The 21,800-nt window shown below is 38.1% G+C and overlaps 1 protein-coding gene across 2 annotated transcripts in view; it reads right to left on the bottom strand.

Annotated features, from left to right (window-relative positions):
* The window catches only part of lekr1 (leucine, glutamate and lysine rich 1), a 69,591-nt gene that overhangs the window by 14,955 nt on the left and 32,836 nt on the right, over positions 1-21,800 (bottom strand). For both annotated transcript variants that reach the window (XM_057348721.1, XM_057348720.1), the window contains exons 7-9: positions 17,225-17,306; positions 9,912-9,989; positions 6,393-6,575 (exon numbers count right to left, since the gene is read on the bottom strand). In XM_057348721.1, the coding sequence (XP_057204704.1) occupies positions 6,393-6,575; positions 9,912-9,989; positions 17,225-17,306 (343 nt within the window). The remainder of the gene's footprint in view (positions 1-6,392; positions 6,576-9,911; positions 9,990-17,224; positions 17,307-21,800) is intronic.

Genomic DNA, 21,800 nt, shown 5'->3' with positions numbered 1-21,800 from the left:
ACTTCACTGCACTTGTGTAATCAAATGAACAGCAACATATTGAAGTGACAGATATAAACCAAATGCTCCTTAAATGGAAGAAGGTACTGGGGTTGTGAAGAAAAAATTAGACTTTAAGAGAAATAGGATTTTAAAAGCAGCTAGAAATGCTCACAGCCATCGGACTGAATAGGAAAAAATTAAGTTTCAGGATTGAAAAAGTGTCAGTGCCTCAAACTTATTATCGAGTTGAGCGATTCATGAACGTTCTGCATTCAGACACTACACAAACCTATTTTATTATTAAACTAGTCCAAAACAAATATTTCACGTAAGAAAAAAATGAACACTTTATTGACAAATACAAATTCTGTGATGATTTATTCTGGACTTTGGTTTTAAAGTTTATTACTGAAAGCTAAACAACCGTTAGACATCAATGAGGAAGTTAATGAATGAATTCGACACATTCTGTCATCATTTACTCAAGTTGTTCCAAATCTGTATACATTTCTTGGTTCTGATGAACACAGAGAAAGATATTTGGAAGAATGCTTGTAACCAAACAGTTCTTGGCCACCATTGACTACTATAGTAGGAAAAATTGCTTTATGCATTTCTTTGTTCTGTTGAACACAAAGTAAAATGTTTTGAAGAATGTAGGAAAGCAAACAGTTCTGGGGCACTTTTGACTACCATTGTCATTTTTCCTACTATGGTAGTCAATGGTGGCCAAGAACTGTTTGGTTACAAGCATTCCTCCAAATATACACACAAATATCTTAAATAACCAGATTTGGAACAACTTAAGGGTAAATGATGACAGAATATTCATTTTTAGGTGAACTGTCACTTTAATGTCAAACTAAATACACGTACATACCTGTGTTTGTGTCTTTGTATTCTCATTTGTGTTCATTTCAGTTTCTAGACAGTCATTCGACACATACACAATCTCTTTTTCTCTGTAAATGATTCCACCTTGAGAGATTTTCCACCTATTCTCTCTCAAAAGCACATTTCCAAATGATATTTCTGTTAGTCACTTTTTAATGACATGGATCACTTTGTTAATTAGTGACAGAAATTCCCTGCAGCCAATAAACACTGACTAATGAGGCCTGTCAATCACACAATCAGAAATTGTATGCGTGCACTGATCTGAGAACAGTCAGACATGACTAATCGACTCTTTGACTGACGTATGTATATGATTATGTTTTGCATTAGTGTGTCTGGTCTCAGTGCTGTATATTGTCTAACTGTTTCCATGACACATATCAACATAAACGTATAAACAGTCACTCACAAAGATACGGATGTGCTAATCTTGCTAGCTAGCTAGTTAAGGTTGTTTACAAATACGCTTTCAAAGGTCGGTCTTGGATCTAATCTTCCTGTAGCTCAGTGGTTAGAGCAGGACATGGGTTCGATCCCAGGACTCAGAAACAAATGTATAGCATAATGCAATATAAGTCGCTTTGGATAAAAGCGTCTGCCAAATGTGTTCATGTAATCTTTCGAGTCAATTTGGATGGAAAATGGGAGTTAGATGAAGTCAAGGTGTAGATGTATATGGTCGTATTTTGATTTACAAAGCATCCTGTATTATGCCAGAACATATTCAGCTATATAAAGATATTATGAACATGCTTATATAAATTCTGAAATGTTCATTTTCAAATCTTGTGGATGTGGCCTAAATTATGAGAGAATATTTTGGTAAACTATTCCTTTATTTGGTATATCCACATCCTATGGTACTGTATTCCTATGTCAATTATAGTCCTAAAAATGGTTGTTTCTAAAGAAAATGTAAAGAAAATCCTAAAATTAGCTTCCACAAATGGCATCATATTTTGACAATAAACCACATCTACCCGTATGGTTTTACTACAAATAAAACAAACAAAAAACAAGGTTACTACGGTTAAACCATGATGACTACAAATGAACCACTGTTTTACTACAATAACCATAATTTACATGTTTTTCTTAACAATCAATACACTTTTAATATAGTAAAACCATAGTTAATTTCATTAAGGGTAACACTTTCACATAATAACAATGAGGAAAAACATTACTGTATGTGGAATTCAAAGGACCAGTCAGTAAAATCTATCAACGTTTTCTCGACCCATCCCTTGGCGAAGGGACGTATATGTAGATATGCGGCGTATGTAGATAGAAATAGCTCATTCTTAGGTAAAAAAAAATTAAAGTTTCATTATTTTATAATATTATTATATACTGAGGTATATATACACCTCTAAAGACATAGTTATGTATATTATATTACACTTCTGTCAATAGATCCTCCAAAAATCACACACTGGTCCTTTAACCCATATAACATGTTTGAGCTATAGTGTGCCAAGAGATCATTTTAAGAGGGATCCCTTTAAACTTTTCCAAATGATGGCACACACTCCCTCTTTATCATTTGAATTGGTCTTTGTTAACTGGTGTGAAGGGGACGGGGGTGATTATGACTGACCCCAGGCTGTGTGTATGCAGAGAATATCTGAAGCAGCTTCTTCAATAAAGTGTCACACTCTTTCTCTTTTCATCTAAAAAACATCAACAGTATCATTGTGATCCGGCTGGACACATGAAAGAGTGGTTTGTCCTTATTATTCAGAGGATACACAAAGACTGAGGCAGCAGTTGGGCAAGAACACGAGTGAGTTAGGGGACAAACTGTCCTCTGTAGGGTAACACAGGAGTCAGAATCTCTTTTCTTTGGTCTGAGGCACATGAGCACTCACACCAGGACTGTGATAATTGGCAAAGCGTGGTTACTGCGCCTGTCCCTCTGAAGTAAAACAGCACACTCAGTTCAAGCACACGGTCAGAATGTTCTGTTAACCTCTTTGTTAAGCTTTTAGTGCCACAATGTCTTAGAAATAATGCCAAGCTGACCTAGTAATATAGAAACTGAGTGTCAACAGGTTTGAGGAAAAGCTAAGTTTGTGTAACGTTTGCATGTCTTGACGTGCTTTATACAGACAGTATTTGTCTCTGGAGATCCCTTTTAACTGTCTAACATCAGCAATTAATAAATGAAACAATCATTTACTCACCATCAATGTAAATCTTGACATTTGTCAAGATGTGTTTATGAGAAAGCAATGTTTGAGTCAGAAATGAACAGTTCATTTGAGATCTTTTAAAAATGGTTGATTTATTGTTTTTATATATATTGTTTTATAAAAGAATGATTCATACAGATTATAGATTCATGTACTATTAAATTATTGAGTTTAACACCCTGACTTAAAGTGGTTGTATTTAAGTGAACACACTGATTTTTATTATGTTTCATTATTTTCTTCATATTTTTGTCTTGTTTTTCAGTACAAAAATGTAAAAATTCTTGAAACCAAAATCCTGAAAGAATGAATAAAGAAATCATATATAAAGTTAAATTATGTTTAAAACAAGGGGGGGAAATCTGCTAATGGGGTAAGACAAATACACTTAAATTTGCTTTACTAATTTGAAACGTAAATAAAGTTTTTTTTTCTTCTACCCAACTGGCATATTTTTTCTGGTTTTAAGCATTAAGTCATGTAACTATGTTTCTTTTTCAGAAAACAAGACTTAATGAAATTCATTTTTGTAATGTTTGAAGGGATTCTCAGAACACTCTTAAAAAATATGTTGTGATTCACAGAAGAAAGACCTGGAAACATTTCCTCATTCCTTTAAGATTTTTTAGCAAAAATGCAATTTGTTTTTTGCTTGAGGATTCCCCTATAAAGACGACAACTTAAACACTCATTTCCATCCTATTAGTCAAGCACCTGTGACCTCTGACTCCACCTAACCTATAGCACAGGTATGAACACGTGTCTAATGAAACCCTCACATTTGACTCATGCTCTGTGACTAACCCATCACTACATTATCACTACAAAATCAAGACTGCATGATCTTGATCTAAATACAAGATTTGCAAGCGTATTTCTTTACCGTAGCATACAACAGGCAGTAGTAAAGAAAGTTGACATCCGTGGAAAACACTGCGTACTACTGCAATAACATGTTTAGACAAGCATCACTATTTTATTATTCATACTTTTAAGTGCTGAAACTTTCATCTGGTGAATGATTAATGATTACATTAGGGACCAGAAGGCTGTGTGACTACACAGCTCCCTGGCAACCACCCAGAACACTACATCAACACATAAAAAACACCATGGCAACCACATACAGTAGTAGCACCCTGCCACCCGACTATTGCAGCCTCGTGAGGACCACGAATGTGAAAATATAGTTGACTATTACACCAGGTGACAGGTGATCACAGATAATCTTGAATTCCAACTGGGAATACACAGGCATGATGGGAACGATGGGGAAGATCAGACAAGCCTGGACATCCACAGGTGAAAAATGAGTGAGACGTGAGCGAGCACAGATGGGGGGTAATGAGACCAACAGCCGCCACAGCACTTGTGACACAACAGCTGAGGTGTAAAAAAGCAAGGATGGACATCTAGCACACTTGGCAAGAGAAGAAGAGCCCCAGCGCTGCTGGTTGCTAGACAGATAGACCACAGGGACAGAGGCGTGTATACAAACAACATCAGACATCTAAACACGCAACAGCTGGGATGTAACAAAAGGCCACTGACGGAGAGAAAAACACACACAAACAGAAACTCAAGACACAGGTGGGGATTGTTACAATTAAGCTCTAATAAAGGAGAGGACAGACGTGAATTGAGTTGCAATTACCCCAATGAACAGGTGGAAAAGAACAATGGGAGATCAAATAGAAAACAGGTTTGAGAAGTACAGGCCGGGTGGATGAAAAGACATTTCATGCACGTAATTGGTAAACACAGGTACTCGGACTACTAAGCAGGTCTTGATCTGGACTGAGCCAATCAGCTTGGGAACCGGTAGCATAAAGGGACAAGAGAGACAGACGGAGACAAAGTGAGAGAAAGACCGCTTTAGGGCAGACAGACTGATGGAGAGCTAGACAGGTGTTACAGTCAAGACAAAATATTAGGCTGGTTTGAAGAATGCATTATTTTTTTCTGTTTGGTAATGTCTCTAAGCTTACGAGAATTGTGAGGAGATTATTACACAATACATTTTTTAGATTCTCATTTTGATTTGGATGATCATTGTTAATGATAATATATCGCTATTGTCCTTCCGAAACCTCAGATGTCCAAATTCGCTTTTTCAGGAAATGGCAAAAACACTGTACTCTCTGTACTACACTGTACTAATTATTCAGTACTGTGTTGTCAAAATTGACAAACACTTTTTATTGGTTGAATATTTGCAAAACCTAGTGACAGATATAAAGAGTGACTAATAATAATGATTTATGGCAAACAAATAAAAATCACAAAATATGGAGATTTTTGAAGGACAGCAGCGATATTAATAATTTATTGGTATTTTATTACATTGATGCTAAATGAAGCTTTATGCATTAAAGGTTGTTCAATGTCAAAGAAAGAAAACCTTTTAACCTTCGTATTTTTATATAAATACAGCTATAAAAATATATGTAAAAATATTTTTACTTCATCCCAATTACAACATATACGCAATGCTTGTCATATACCCCGTTTAAAGGGCTACTCCAATTCTGTCATCATATACTCCCTCTCTAGTTGTTCCAAACCTGTATAAACTTCTTTGTTCGGTTGAACACAAAGAAAGATATCGGTAGGATGTTAGCAACTGACAATTCTGGGGCATCGTTGACTACCATAGTAGAAAAATGTTAGCTTTCCTAAAAAGAAAATGACACAATGTTTTCCAACTATTGTAGTCAATGGTGCCCCTGAAATGTCGGTTGCGAACAGTTTTCCGTTTAAATCATCACATGATTTAAAAAATATGAAAATGCGTTGAAAAAACATGTCTCAAATAAATAAAAAAGGTTAAAAAAGTAAACATTGAAAACGGACCTGAACACCACACAAGGGTTAACCTGGTAAAATCATTTACGTTACAACTACATTTCTTCACTTGGAAACACTTTTATCCAAAGCGTCTTACAAATGAGAGCGCATTCAAAATCGCTGTCAAGCAGGCCTCCAGTGGCTTATCTCTTCAAATGAAACGCAATCTTTCTTTGCTAGGGCGAACAATGCAGCACAGTTTCTGTGTAAAAGCTTTTATTGGATCTTTAACCATTTGTAAATGAAGACAGATATGGAAGAAATAGGTTCATGAACAATGAGTCAGGTCCTACAGGTCCAGACGTGCTGAGTGGTTCTTTAAAGGAGCAGGTGGGACAGAAAGAGAAAGCCTGACAGCTGTAGTGTGACTGAATACAAATGTATTTGTATGTATTAATGCATGGCAACTGTGTAAGCAAAACTCTACTTGTTTTCTCCAGCTGTGGAGCGTGTTTTGTTTACGTGTCAAACCTCTCCTGCTGTAGAGTGGATCGGGCCACTCTCAGGTCCTTCAGCTCGGCCTCCGCCTGCTCCAGTCTACGGGTCACCTCCTCCTCTTTCTGTTGCCACGCCAACAGCTGCTCCTTCAGGGACTCGCATCGCTGTTGACATGACAACCAGCTCTCCTCTTTTTCCCTCAAGTCTCGGGACAGCCTTTAGGGGAAAAGCGTGAACACGTTGACTCACGACACATGTAACTATTTACGCCCACAGGAAAGCTGCATATCTGCACACACACACACACGCACACACACACACACACACACACACAATGGCTTTGTTCCTAAGTAGTGAAATGCATCTCTGTGTTGCCTACATAGTCAGCTAACTTCTGAGGCAGAATCTGAAAATCATAGTTGGTCAGCACATGTTTTGATTTGGATGCTGGTCCCCTGCATGGCATGAAGTCATTCTAGTGTAAACTGGGATTTTTAGCCGGATAACCGAAATGGAATGTGATAAACAGCTAATTTAAAACACTTCTTTAAATGCATGAGAGACTTGATTAACACCTGCTAACACTTAAAGTTGATTTCACTAGAGTTGGGCGTTAGCATGTTTGCTAATCTGTGTTATCCTAATAAGCACAAACAACACAGTACACACAAATATTGGGTAAAGAAGATGATTTTTATCAGATAGAACATTAACTTGACAAGGAAAGTGACCTAAGATGTCTTGTTTTATAAAAGAAAATATAAGAATTACGTAGGTTTATGTTTCAAACTAGCAAAATCATGCATTGGATACTTAAGAAAAAGGTAAAGCTAAATTCCAGATTATATTTCTTACCCCCTTTGAAGACTAAATAATCTTCATTTGTAATTTTTACTAGAAAATGCTTAGTAAGAATTTTTTTTTTTTGCACTGTATTTACTTAATGAATGTTCATACACAAGACAGTAATGCCCTATACACTCAAATGGAGGGGATAGGGATTTAAGGGCACACCTAAAAATGATGTCTTTGCAGCAAACTACATGTAACGTATATCACACAGCCCGTTCTTGCAATACAATGCGCATTTAAAAGTGGTGACAAGGTCTTCATCTTGCCCAAATGCCTTTTCTCTGCTTCACACTTATCAGTTACAGCAGGTGTCCAAAAACTTCCTCTACCTCCCCGAACAAGGACCTTCAAGAGACCCTGTCACTCTCTCTCTCTATCTTTTCCCTCCAGGAAAAAAGTAGGAAATTCCCAAACACAGCAGATCTGATCTAGCTTCCATCCTCCTTATAAAGGAAGACACTTCAGGATATGGTGTGACAATGGTACACTTCCCATGTGGAACAGTTATCACTTCAAGATCAGACAGTTTCCTCTATAAAGCAGCTGAGCTGAAGATATCTTTAGGCCTCTCTGAGGACCAGTCATGGAAAAACAAAAAAAGGTGTTCTGAAGGGGATTTTATGGTGGTCGTTCTGAGCTGGTGTCTGTGTAAATGAAACAAAGATAAGCGTCATCCCATGGGCCCACTCACATCTGTGTTTTTTTTTTTTTGTGGATGCTGGATATTGCAGATTAACGTGAATGCACACACAGGCTGCTTCTGGAATGCCTAAACAATAAATGAAACATTGACGCTTAACATATGTTTGATATAAAGTTGAATACTAAATGAATGCAATGTGGGGAACACATGGGTGTATCTGCGGGTGTTTCAGAGTCATTTTGAGCGTGAAGGAGTGTGAACCATGGTAAAAGATGGAGTGGGATAGATTTAGAACAGATTTCAGATATCTGTCATCAGAAATCATATGTTTAGTGCCTGTGACAGATGAGTCTGTTTTGGAGATATCGTTGCTCCTCTGGGGTGGTGAAAATTAAAGGAGCTTTGAAAACCGAGATGTGAAGTGTGTGTGTGCGGGTAGCTCTGAAACCCAAAGCCCGGAATGGGAAGTGCTTCCATCTGCCATCACAAAGCTTCACACGCATCTCAGCCTGCCGACACTTTACTGAACGTAATAACTTGAAAGTATCTCTCTATCTGAAACACCACTGTGGTACACGGAGAGGGAGGCAGTGACCTCAAAAAGCAGAGGAACACGTGCACATGTCACTTTCAGAGCTCACACGCACCACATCCCCTTTTTCTCTAATCACGTTCCTGTCGTTACACTTCTAAGGTCTTCAAGACCTCACATCATTGTGGCTGAGGTCTCTTCGCCCTCTTCGAAAAGCTTTTATGCCTTTTCATAAACCCTCTTCTTTATTAGAGTGCCTACCCTGATCTCTCTTCAGGGGAGCAATCGTGACACGCCGCACGTCGCTCGAAACCACATCCAGGAATGCGCATGAATGCACGGAGACGCTTGAACGTACAGATGACTGACAGGTACTAACAAAATCAGTCTCTGTCATACACAGAAACACACAGTTAGACACGCACAAACACACGAGCACACCCTATTCAAACAGGTACACAACAGATCATGGCTGTGCACAGTTGTCCATGACATCAATCAAAACAAACAAAACGTGACCACGGAGGCCTGACCTGCTTCTATGTATAGTGTCCTGATACACGTGACTGTATATCTGAGAAAATATCAAAAATACTCTTAGATGTTTGTAACATTTCTCAGAAACAGACATGAAAGAGATAATTGTTGACATGCAGTAAGAGTACAAAGCTATAAAAGAATGTGTATAAATTTGTTAATATAAAAAACTGTTATGCAAAGAAAATATATTTTATACTATATATTAACTGCTAATATATTGAACATTTTAAACATTATTTAAAAATATGTAGAAAAATACATTGTTAATATATTTACTATATAATCCAATATATGTTATATAGGTATATCGGACGTACGCGCCTGGCGCCAAGTTAACTTCCGGTCTGTGTTTGGTTGTAATATAACAATTTACTTTATATTTAAATTATATTAATATTAATTTATACGAATATTTTATTGTATATTAATTGTATTAAATTAAATTAAATTAAAACTACTCAACAGTTATTGATTCTTTGTGGATGTCTACCGGAGGTTAGGTTTGGGCCACATTACATTTGTTTATGTTGTTGCCACTGAAACCGTTTATATGGAAATGTATTATTTAATATATTGCATGATTTTTCCAGTATATGCTCATATATTTTTGTTTCATAAGGGATAATCATTCCGAGATGCATGAGATGTAAAGGTGAAGTATGTCTTTTTTTTGTTAAAATATTCTTGCCTGTAAGTTTCAATGCAGAGCATAAATACATTAAAAAAACGTTGTTTTTTAATTTTTGTTGGTTTTTTACATTTTAATTTCTGGCTCTACCAAAATAATTACCTTAGGGAGGAACGGGGGCAGGGAGGGGGGTTTTAATACGGTCATCATTTTTGTCGTTCTGTTTGGTGACACCGGCGGCATTTAAATTACACACTTCACCTTTGAACAACATTCTTTTGATCTCCGTTCAATCTCATTATTGACTTGGAGAAACAGTTAAAACATCAAAGAGATCTCATTTGTGATTTATTGTACCTCTCCATGGTGGCTTTCTGGTCTCTGGCCTGTTGGCTCCACAGCTCTTGGAGTTCCTCCTTCTCGGCGGACTTTGTCCTGAAAGACAACGGCAATGTGTGTTTATTAAAAGCAGCGGCCGCTAGCATCTGTTCTGTCTTTTCTCTATTGCCTGTGAGCTCAGACAGAACAAAAAAATTCCCCCTCCCCAAAAAGTCACCCAAGCATGTCCCTCTGGCATCCTCGTCTGACACCACAACTCAGTATGTGCGGCCGATATACACAGTGTAAAGCAGTGCAGCCCAGGGCACGTCCATGTGTGATCTTGGCAGGTATCGCAGAGAATGTAACGGGTGTTGAAAACTCTGTGAGTGATAGAGTAAGTGAAAAGCAGGTGTAAAAGGAAAGGAAGAAAACACATTCTGACATACAGCTGCTAATTGTTATGGTTTTTACAGCGTTGCCCTGTAGTTTGAGTAACAATTTTATATATCAGTTAGCTAGCACAGAAGTGACAAGAGCGAACAGGGAGTTTAATGAATCACAGAATGAAAGGAACAGTGCAGCCAAGTGTGTCTGTCTGTGTGTGTGTGTGTGCGTGTGTGTGTGTGTGTGTGTGTGTGTGTGTGTGTGTGTGTGTGTGTGTGTGTGCGTGCGTGCGTGTGTGTGTTTAAATGAGTTACATTTACATGTATGCATTTGGCACACACTTTCATCCAAAGCGAGGTGAGGCGCATTCAAATAATACATTTTTTTCATCAGTATGTCATTTCCCTAGAAATGAAACCCACAAGCTTTGCACTATTAATGCAACTGAACTACATGAACACAGAAGCAAAATGCAAATTACAGAAACAAACAGAGCTACAGGAACACATGTGTGCATTTGAATGCTTTGTGTTTAACGTGCCATCTCCACCTCATGTCTCAGAGGCCATCCGCAAGGAGGCACTTAGCTGTATACATCAAGATTTTGTATCGTATTGGTGTTTCGTCCACACGGATCCGGTGTTTTGGGAGCCTGAAACCGCTATTTTTTGAAACCGGGTCCCAGAGTGAGATGGTCCTCACTGCAGAACACAAGATCCAGGGGCGAGGTTGGATCCAGATCCCAGTTTATATACTTAGCCGCAATTTGGAGAGTAATTTGCAACTCGTGGTCACCAACGTTTGCTCTTATCAATGTCATCATTTAGTGTACGCCTGTAAGTAATGATCACTGTTAAATATTTGTTAACTCTAAACCAAACCCTTACCCTAAACCTGGTAAAATACGCCATTAAAAATACCCTAACCCTTAGCCTAACCCTAAATCTATATACATTATTAAAAATATGTTAATAAATAATAAATTGTCTTCAGCAAGTTTGTGTGTTGTGGCAAAACTGCTGTGGAAATCTGTCGACCAATCAAAACGCAGTGGAAAGAGAATGGATCCAGTGTCGACCAATCACAATGCACTGGGAGGAGACTGGATCAGGATCCAACCTTGCCCCCTGGATGTCGCGTTCTGCAGTGAGGAGGTACTAACCAGAGTGGATAAATCTGAAAACGCCACCGTTGCGTTTTCGTGTGTACAGCCGATCCGTACATTTTTGTTAAACGATGATGTCATCACCCCAGCACGCATGCTCCAATTCTTCTTCTCTGTTTTTAGTGTATCTCTGTGGCAGAATTACAGCGCCACATACAGATTTGAGGTTTATACTACATCGTTTTGAGTCGGTTTAGCGGTTTCGTGTGTACGCTGAAATTTCTTAAGAAGTGTGTTGTGAAAGAAGAGGATGTGAAAAGGACAAAAAAAGAATGGATAGGGAAAGTTCTGGCTTTGTGTGGATGTGGCCAACAATTTTACCTGTTATTAATATTTGTCAGATATTCGATATGCTTTCGACTGGAACATGGCTTTATAAACTTTGCACATGTGTTGTGTGTAATTTTTGGCCAAGCCTTGTCAAATTCTTCTCGAAAAGCTGAGCTTCAGTTTATACTCCAAACACACCAATGCAACATGCATACAACATAATTTAAAAAAAAATATGTGACCATTTCTGTGAAACGCAGCTAAAGTCATTTTTTGGTGATTTACTGTTTTCTACATAAAATCATATTGTATAACGTTAAGAACATTTTGTAAAACTAACATTAATATCTTTAATATTAACTGAGTAATGCAATGTCAAAGATGATATCATCGTGAAATTAAAGGGTTCATATGACAGGGCTAAAACGAATATTATTGTTTGTTTAAGATGTAACGCAATGTGTATACATGATTTAAGGTTCAAAAACGCTGTATTTTCCACATACCGTGCATGTTTGTATCTCCTCTTTGCCCCGCCTCTCTGAAACGCGCAGATTTTTTACAAAGCTCATGGCTCTGAAAAGCGAGGTGTGCTGTGATTGGTCAGTTAACCAGTGCTTAGTGATTGGTCGAATACTGCAAGCGTGTGATGGAAATGTAACGCCTCTTACCATATTTGGAACATCAGGTTCCTCTTCAATTGTTCTGACAGGTACACCCACCTTACTTGCGTTTACATTTGGGCGGTCTAAGTCAAATCATACCATGAACTGACGTAGATTGGGGGGGTGTGGTTACACGCTCGGGATACTCAGCATGTCTGATCCCGGTTGCTAACGAAGAGGAAATTCTCCTCTTCTCTTTCTTCCTTTCATGCCCTCCACAAAACATCAATACCAGCCGGGGCTCCTGGGGGCTAACGTTACTCACAACAAAGCAGAGAGATCTCTGCATTGCTAAGCTGAGTAACAATCAGTTTTGCATTCTCTCCTTTTCACCCCCGGCGCTTCAGTAATACTCTGTCAAGGTCAGTGTGGTATAGGTTCCCTCCGGGTGTCATTTGTCAACTGTAAAGCCTTCTACATCCCCCCATCTGAACTCACGAACACTTTGCACCCTCTCACGCCAACACTCCCTAATCCAGTCCCAACAGCTCCAGTCTCTCCCAGCTGAATCTTGCTGGAGTTGATGAATCTGATGAAGACCTTTCTTCCTTTGTTTATTATGGTTGCCTGAAGGTTTTGCTGAGCTCTGTGACACCCTGCTATCTGACAGCGGGTTAAGATAACCTTTTATTTCCCCTGGATCTCTGTGACACTAGAGATAAGAACGAGGGGGAGGGAGAGAGAGAGAGAGAGAGAGAGAGAGAGAGAGAGAGACAGAGAGGATGAGAGACAGAGCGAGATTGCAGAATTAACATGTTAAAGGTGGTTGTCTCCGTTTGGATGAAAACATGCAGCGCTCTTGATGGCTGTCAGGTCAGATGGACCTGAAAACAAGATCGTGGACTGTAAATCTCACTGAAATACTCACTAGACGCCCGGCTTCTGCCAAAGAATGGATTAGATTTGAAAGAAATGAATGATGTGTACTGTTCTGTGGTTAGCTGTGTTTGTTATGGCAGGCATCACGGTTAGCATTGCTCATATTTAAAATAATAAAGTCTGACAAGTAACTTATGTATATGATGACACAGACATATATTATGTGACATGTGAGATGCACAATACTAAATTTCTCCACCGACACCGATTATTCAGAGTGATATCTGTTGATGCCGATAGTATAGTGGTTTTATTAACTCGCATTAACTACATTCTGAAGATTAAATAAACATTTCTTAACATACTGAATCTTAATTCATGTAATGTCTATTAATATTGAACTTCAAACTGGTGATGTTACTTTAAAAAAATTACATACAGAACACAAATTTGTTGCATTTTCCTGTCCTCTTTTGACTGACAGGATAAATCGGGCCTGATCATCGGCTGTTTTTAAACTATCGGCCGATAGCCGATACTGATTATTGGCCGATATATTAGTGATCTCTACATGTGACCCATTAAGAAGAGCGGTGCAATTACTGTTCCAGTCAATTTGCACCTTAGCAACACCCTGGCAACAAGCCACCACACTTTAGCATCCAGATGGCAACTTGCATTTTATCCAAAAAAAAGTTTAGAATACGAATCTCTCTTATTCTCTTTTTCCTCTTTGCTTTAAAATACACATTCTGTCTTCATTTTTTACTCTCACGTTGCTCAAAATCTGTATAACACCAGAATAATATTTTAAAGATGATATTTTGAGAAAGAGATATTTTTAGAAGAACATAGTTTGAAAGATATCAGATGGTGTCCATACAATGGAAGTCAATGGGGTTCAGTGTTGTTTGGTTACCAACATTCTTCAAAATATTATTCTTCATTCATAGCCTACGTCATACAGGTTTGGAGGGTAAATAAATGATGTGGGAATTTTCATTTTGGGTGAACTATTCCTTTAATAACAAGGACAATACTTTTTGAGGTTGATAAAGCGGAACATACGTTTATTTCATAAACTATCTCAAAATCTTTCAAAGGTGCCCTTTAGGCCACAGGGCACACGCTCATACAACTAGATCAGTGTAAGACACATAAGATCATGTGTCTATAAGAGAATATTGTAGGTGTGAAATCTGAACTCAAGGCACTGAATGAGAGATCAGATGTCATGTTTCTGTAAAATACGTAGGGGCAGAAGACAAAGGCAGTAACTTCTGTTGAGAAGGTCCCTCGAGGTCCAAGGAAGATGATGTTTTGCATATCATAACATAACCTCTTCTAAGTTATAAACTCTACATCTCATAATATTTCATAGCCTGGCAGCCTGAATCATTTACAAAATCTGTCTCTTTATCTCTCTGTCTCTCACTCTTGTTCTTTTTCACTCCCTCTCCCCGCAGGTTAATCACATTGGTGCTCTGTCACTCCATGTGTATTTGAACTCGCCTCAAACTATTTCTGACATGGATCAGCATAGCAACAGGAACAAACTGGCTTGGTAGTGCGGCAGATGTGTGATGTATGTCTGAAGTAGGGTTAGAGGTTGTATGGTTGCCATGGGAACAGACTCTGCATACAAACACTGAGCTTTTTTTCTGCCTGATAGGGAGATATCAAAGCTTTGGCACACACGTCATGTTGTTTCAAAGGAGCCGCAATTCAATACAAAAGGTCCAAAGGTCCTCTGGGAAAAAGTTGTCGAAACATCTTTACTGAGAAAGCTGAATAATTCAGGCCGTATTATTGGCGTGTTCGCTTGTATATTTTAGATTAGGTTAAAGGGATACTTCACCCAAAAATAACCAGACAGATTTTGCCCCCCATTGACTCCCATAGTAGGATAAAATACCTTTTATTTTTTTGTTCTGTTGAACACAAAAGAAGACATTTTGAAGAATGTAGGACAGCAAACAGTTCTGGGGCACTTTGACTACCATTGTTTTTTTCCTACTATGGTAGTCAATGGGGGGCAAAATCTGTCTGGTTATAAGCATTCTTCCAAATATCTTTCTCTGTGCTCATCAGAACAAAGAAACTTATACAGATTTGGAACAACACGAAGGTGAGTAAATGATGACAGAATTTTCATTTTTGGGTGGACTATCCCTTTAAGAATCTTCGTGCCTCAAGAGGCATTTAGGCTGGCAAATAAGATTACAAATTGAACGTAGCACATTAACATTATGTGTTGTGTTGTTTTATTCTATTTCCACTCCATATTACCATATGTCCTCATGAAAAACAAATGTTCCTTAAACAATGTTTCATCTAGGTTAAAAAAACACTTATCACAGCGCCTAGAATAATCTGATATTGGCTTTGATCAATGTTCAAGTGAATTCTTCAAGTGGATTTTGTGTTATTTTAATAAAACAGTATGTGATATTAATTGCATTTTTCAATGACGTAAAATTCTCTGCTCGGGTGGAGGCTGGCAGCTCATTTCACCAGAGAGGAACAGAACGGGTATACATTTTTGACAGTGATCTGTTGCCTTGTAGTGATGGAACAATCAGGGGTTGCACATTTACTGAACATAAATGGCAGGATGGGGCGTGTTTTTCATTGATGTGTTTTCATAGACAGGTAGCAAAATGAAAGCCAGATCTGTTTATCAGCCTACCAAAACACATTAGCACAGACGACAGGAAGAGCCACACGCCATGAGTCCCGTCACACACACACAGCTGTCAATGCCAGAGTGGCCGTGACGGCTAGCACTGTCACATCAGATACACTGTCCTGCCATGCCACAGTGACCTGACAGCACTTATCCACAGACAAAGAGAGAAAACTGAGATAAGGATGGGAAGGGTTATGAGAGCACACAGCTAAACATCGAAGGTTGTCCACTGGCATGAGACCAGTGTATGTGTTTTATGCCTCACAAACTTACACATTTCGTTTTCTATGATGTATTGAACATTGTTGTTGTGAATTCTGAAGATTTTAAGGTGAAGTATATAGCTGCCTAACAAAGATTTGGTTCATGTCTACAGATTAGACATTTTTGTATTAAGAGCTATCTATAATTTCTAGATTTTAATATATGTTTATGCTTCTAAAAAAGTTATGAGAAATTATAAACAAAAATATATATTTCTTTGACATATAATAAAATCAAATCAAACTTTTCTTGTGGTGGGGCCGGTAAAAATGCTGGCAAAGCAAGTAAAAATCTTGCTCAAGTTAAATTGTCGTTCATGACGTAGGATGGATTATTAAAAAAGGTCTAATCCAATGGTGATTCACTATGTGTAATGTGATGCACCTCAGCAAAGGATGGTGTATTCTGTGAAGCAACACCTGACACATCTTTCCTCGCGCTCTTGCCAGGTCACAGAGCATTTGTTCCATCTGCACCTCGCTTTTCCAAGAAAAATAAACTCCCTTCATGAGTAGATATGCCACTTCATACAATAAAGATATCTTCATCACGTTGGTTACATAAATATATATCGTGTAGACAGCATCACGCTGGCATGCAAATGAAAGATGAATTGGTTTCTATCAAACAGAGATGATGATCTCAACTAAGCATGTTAAAACTGTTCCTTCTTCCTCCTGACACATATTAAATCATTTTAAAAAGTGGGGTGTGTTTTCATACATAATGATGGTGTATTGAGCTGAATTGTGAGCTGTGCTTAGATGTAGTATGTACTGTATGATAAAGAGGAATTAAAGACTGCTGAATTGCAGTTGAATCTTGGGTAAATCAGGATGAGAATACCAGGTCAGATTGTAAATGAGTGTGTTTGTCTTCAAAACAATTTGGGGATTAGTGCCTGTGTATTCGTATCTATAATACTTGACAGTCCGTTTAGGACCAAGTGAGCTGCTTCTCAAAGACAATAATATTTTGTTTCGACTTCAAATTGTTGGCAAGAATTCAAATGTTTGCTGAGACTTTTCTTTCAATCTTAAATCAAAGTAAATTTAAAATGATATATATTTAGGTAGTGACAGCTGTTACTTACTCCAGGAGTTCCTTTACATGCTCTCGTTCATGCATGTTGTTCTGGAGATCTTCATTCAGAGTCTTCATCTCCTCCCTCAGGCCTGTGAGAACAAAATACAGCTAGTTAGTCACAAAAAGGTATCCATAATATGACACCACATGCCCCCTAGCAAACAAGAGGCTGTACTGCTGGTCCGAGTGACACTTCATGTGAACTTCAAGCATCTCGATTGATCAGACTGCTGATTGTGCCATATTTACACTTGTCAGAATACACTAGCACATTTATCGTTCTTTTTTATGTTTTTGAAATAAACTTCTCCTAATCTAAGATACAGTCCATTACTGTTACTCTTCCAAGTAAATCCATTGCATGTTTTTTTCATTTCCAAATGTTTAACTACAATGACAAAAACGAAATGTTCAGCAGCCTTGACTTTAGAAAGACTGTTTTACAGAAATAGTTCTAATGTGCTAATCTGGTACATCAGAAACCCCTGTATTATTAACAGTTACAAGTGGTTGTTCTGCTTAATGAGGTGTGGAAATGTGTTTTTCGATTTAGTATTGAGGACACATTCAGTTTTGCAACTGACTTCACACTTGCAAATTCTGAAAAGCGCCAAAAAGAAAAAGAACAACAAAAAGAGACACATCAAAGTACATCAAAATCTCTGGATTATGAAACAGACATTCACTGATGTTAAGCTACTGAAGCAGCTTTGTCGGACAGAAAAGCCTGTTTGAAACACTGCAGAAAGACTGTGAGATACTGACCACGACTGAATAAAAGGGCAGAATAATTTATTACAAAAGTCATTATGGTCATATGTGACATTATAAATGTCTATAAGTGTTTATCAATTACACACATACTTGATGAATAAACAACAAACATTTCATAGTGAGCAAAATACTGAATGTAATTATACTGAATGTAATTATAATTTAAATCTTTTATTCCCACTTTATAATAAATATGCAAATGCTGATGACATTTTGCCGCAGATGGCACACAAAAAGTACCTGAAAACAGGGGGCGTTATTTCTTGTTTATTATGTACTGTATGTCACGCTTCCAAACTGTCTTGAAAGACAAGGTACTTACAGCTTTGTAAATACCCCATAACGTTCACAGTTAGAGTCGAGTTTCTTCGAAGATGACTTGTACTGCTAAAACTTCTGTCAGTCCCTTATAAACGCTCATCTGGTTTTCTTCCTCCATTCATCTGTTTCCTCCTCAGCCAATAAATGTAATTCTTCTTTTCTTGGTTTCTTTGTTTCCTTTCTCTCCCCCTCCCCTGCTTTTATCTCCCATGAAGCAATGAAGCATAATCTGGTGGCTATCGGTTGCCAGCAGCCATAATTGAGGGTGAACTCTACACGTTCTCATTCATCATCTCAGCTCTGTGACATCGGGCGAGAGCCTATTCACTCGGCCCTGCTCTCATGATCAGTGAAGAGGGCAAAGAGACAGACAACTTGTAAAAGAGCCAAGGACTGGAAATTGGAGACACTTTAAAAGAGGTGAGAGAGAAGAGGATGACAGAAGACGGCAGGAGTGAGAGAAGCCGCTGATTTAGAGTTGTGCTACTGCAGTCACAGTACGCAGCGGAAATCTATGCATATTATGGGCATACAAACTCATATTCGCCTGCTAAACTCACTCAAATTTTTATGCGCTGCAATTGAAATTGAAATGGACTTATAAATTGGAAATTGAACAGGAATGACAGGAAAGGGAATTTAACAAATTGCAATTCAATAGAAAGTCAACACGGTCAGCGAAATTGTCAACAGATTTTGCAGCAGAAATAATTAAGGTCCTTATTAAATTAAAACAGAATTTATTTGGCTTTTAGAATATGTCAGCTTTAAGGATATCTATCAGTCTCCAATACAAATACAAATGTCATCATTCTGCACTTTAGCTACTCATAAAACTCCAGGCTGTGAGGTAAACTAAATGCTATTTATTACTTGAAAAGGGGGAGGAGTCACTCAATGTCCCACCCGAATAGGGAGCCGCAGAGATGATGTATTTTTGTATGCAAACCCCGGAAGCGAGATAGCACCGGTTCCATCGCCCTAAAGTCGATGGATTTTTTGAATGGGTTTTTGGTAAATCGCCTGAAATAAGGTCTGTGGTAAACAAAACCTCTACATATTTTCACGTTTTATTCTATGACATAAAACACACCAATTATAACCACCCTGTGAATAATTTGCTAAGCCTTATTGTGTCTTAAAAATGGCGGTTGCGGAAGCGACTTCTTCCTTTGGCAGGGATGTTAGATGTCATCACGCATATAAAGCTCACAAATAATGCAACATGGGCACAAATCTCTAAAAACGTAGATGCGGATTCATTCACGGAGTAATTACTTTTTTTTACACATTTTTAAAAAAGTTTGAAAGAGTTGTCGGAGGCTTGGTGGTGATGACGTTGATATCGAGCGACCTTAAGTATAGTCTGTTTATAGCATCATGTTAGCTTTTTACTTCTGCCGACTGTATTTCGCCTTCAAAAGTAACAAATGTCGTGTTAATTCATAAAGATTATCTTGATAGACAAAACATGTAAACATCATAACCTTTGTTAATCACAGATCTTATTTTTTGCGATCTTCCAAAAGTGTATGGGCAAAAAGCACAGGCTTTCGGTCGAGGGAACCTCTGCAGCGCCAACTTCCGGGTTGGCCTATGAAAACACGTCACCTCTGCGGCTCCCTATTTTGTGCTTTAGTGAAAATGCATCAAACAAATTTGCACATTTTAAAGGGATAGTTCACCTAAAAATGAAAATTCTGACATCATTTACTCATTTCTTTCTTCTGCAGAACACAATGGCGGTACCCATTGACTTGCATTGCTTTTTTGTCCATACACAGCAAAATCGCCAGTGTTATAAAAGGTCAAATTAACACTCACAGTGTACTGTATATATAATCCACACTATCGAAGTGTGGATTATATAAACACTGTGAGAGTTAATTTGACCTTTTTTAACACTGGCGATTTTGCTTTGTACAATAGAAGTGAATGGGAAGCACTAAAATTGTATTATATCATCCAATTTTTATTTAAATGCACATTTATAAAATGTATGACAATTTATATCAAAAATGTAATTCATCAAATGCATTAATACTGTTGCAACATCCATCAAATTCAAGTTTTTCCAAATTCTAAATGATGATGTCAACCTGACAAAACACTTGCACACCAAATTTGCATGGAGAAAAATACAGACATTTACAAAGATGTAAATGTAACAAGTCACTCGTGTAAAAGCAGGCAGAGACGTGCAGAACAGCACACAGGTTTTGGCAGTGAGAGTCAATGAAAGACTGCCCATTACCGCCGCCACCGACCAGAGTCAAGTCACTCTGACCTCTCTCCCTCCTCCTACACACCTAATGATTAGCATCATAAACCCCAGGACAAAAATACTCCAGACGCTGCAAGACTTCTGTGATCCAGAGAGAAATGATTTGTTAAACTCGGGTCTAATTTTGAAGCACATCTTCAGGGAAAACACAGGCCATTAATAAACATAATAATTATGACAGAATAGCCGGTTTGTCTGACCTCACACAGCAACCGCACAAAAAAGTGTAATACCACAGTAAATTACAAAAAAGGATCCGAGGGTCGAGCAATAAGCATCTGAAGTCAAAGTGTATCACAGCTCATAACGAAAAGGTTCATCCTGTTCTCAAACTGTCGGCGAGCAGGTTCGCTCATGCAGTTCTGTTCTGGTAACTGTGTTCTACCACAACAGGATATGTTCCAGAAGTGCACAGAGGCCGGGGGTTTCGCTTCCTGATGGGATCGGTTCAGAGCACTTTCATCCAGAGAAAGATGGTCTGTTTTGTTCAGCCTGTTTGTTGGGAATTGGCCGACTGGCTGGTTGTGAGAGGCTGAGAGCGGTTAAGTTGGTTCTTTTTCTGGTGAAAGTGCTCTCCGCTGCTTTGCTTGTGTCAGTCTGACATTTTCTCGATGGGGGAAATAAAAGAGTGGCTAGAAGAAGGCCTTTTTTCTGTTCAATAATGAACTGATAATTGCTTTCTGGTCACTGTAACATGACCAGTCGAGACCATACTTCGAGAGGTATAAACTTGTTTGCTTCCTTTTTCCTCCTTTCTGCTCTTTTCTTTCCTACTTCAAATGTGAAGGAACATTTTGTCTGCTTCATTTATCATATTAATTGATAGTCTTACTGGCTGGTTAGGACATGGACAATGGTTCTCCTCTTTTGGTTTTCACAAAGTTCTGTCATAATTTATGCTCATGCCATTCCAAATCCGTATGATGTTTTTTCCAGTGGAACACAAAAGGGCAAATTTGTCAAAACTGATATGTAGCCCTTGCTACACAATTCATAGTGACCTTATGCTTTATATAACTACGGGATACTTATATATATATTACATGTATTTATGATGTTTTAGTAAACGGGGAATAACTGACAGTTTGTATATGAAAAGATATCAAAAATATGTTTGTGCCTTATGTAAACTGTATACTTTTAAAGGCAAATGATGGAAATAAATCCAGTTTGACAGCTTCTAGCGTTTAGGGGAAATTGGCTT

This window comes from Triplophysa rosa, linkage group LG12 (assembly GCF_024868665.1).
Source record: "Triplophysa rosa linkage group LG12, Trosa_1v2, whole genome shotgun sequence".
NCBI lineage: Eukaryota > Metazoa > Chordata > Actinopteri > Cypriniformes > Nemacheilidae > Triplophysa > Triplophysa rosa.
This window is presented reverse-complemented; position numbering and strand designations above follow the sequence as displayed.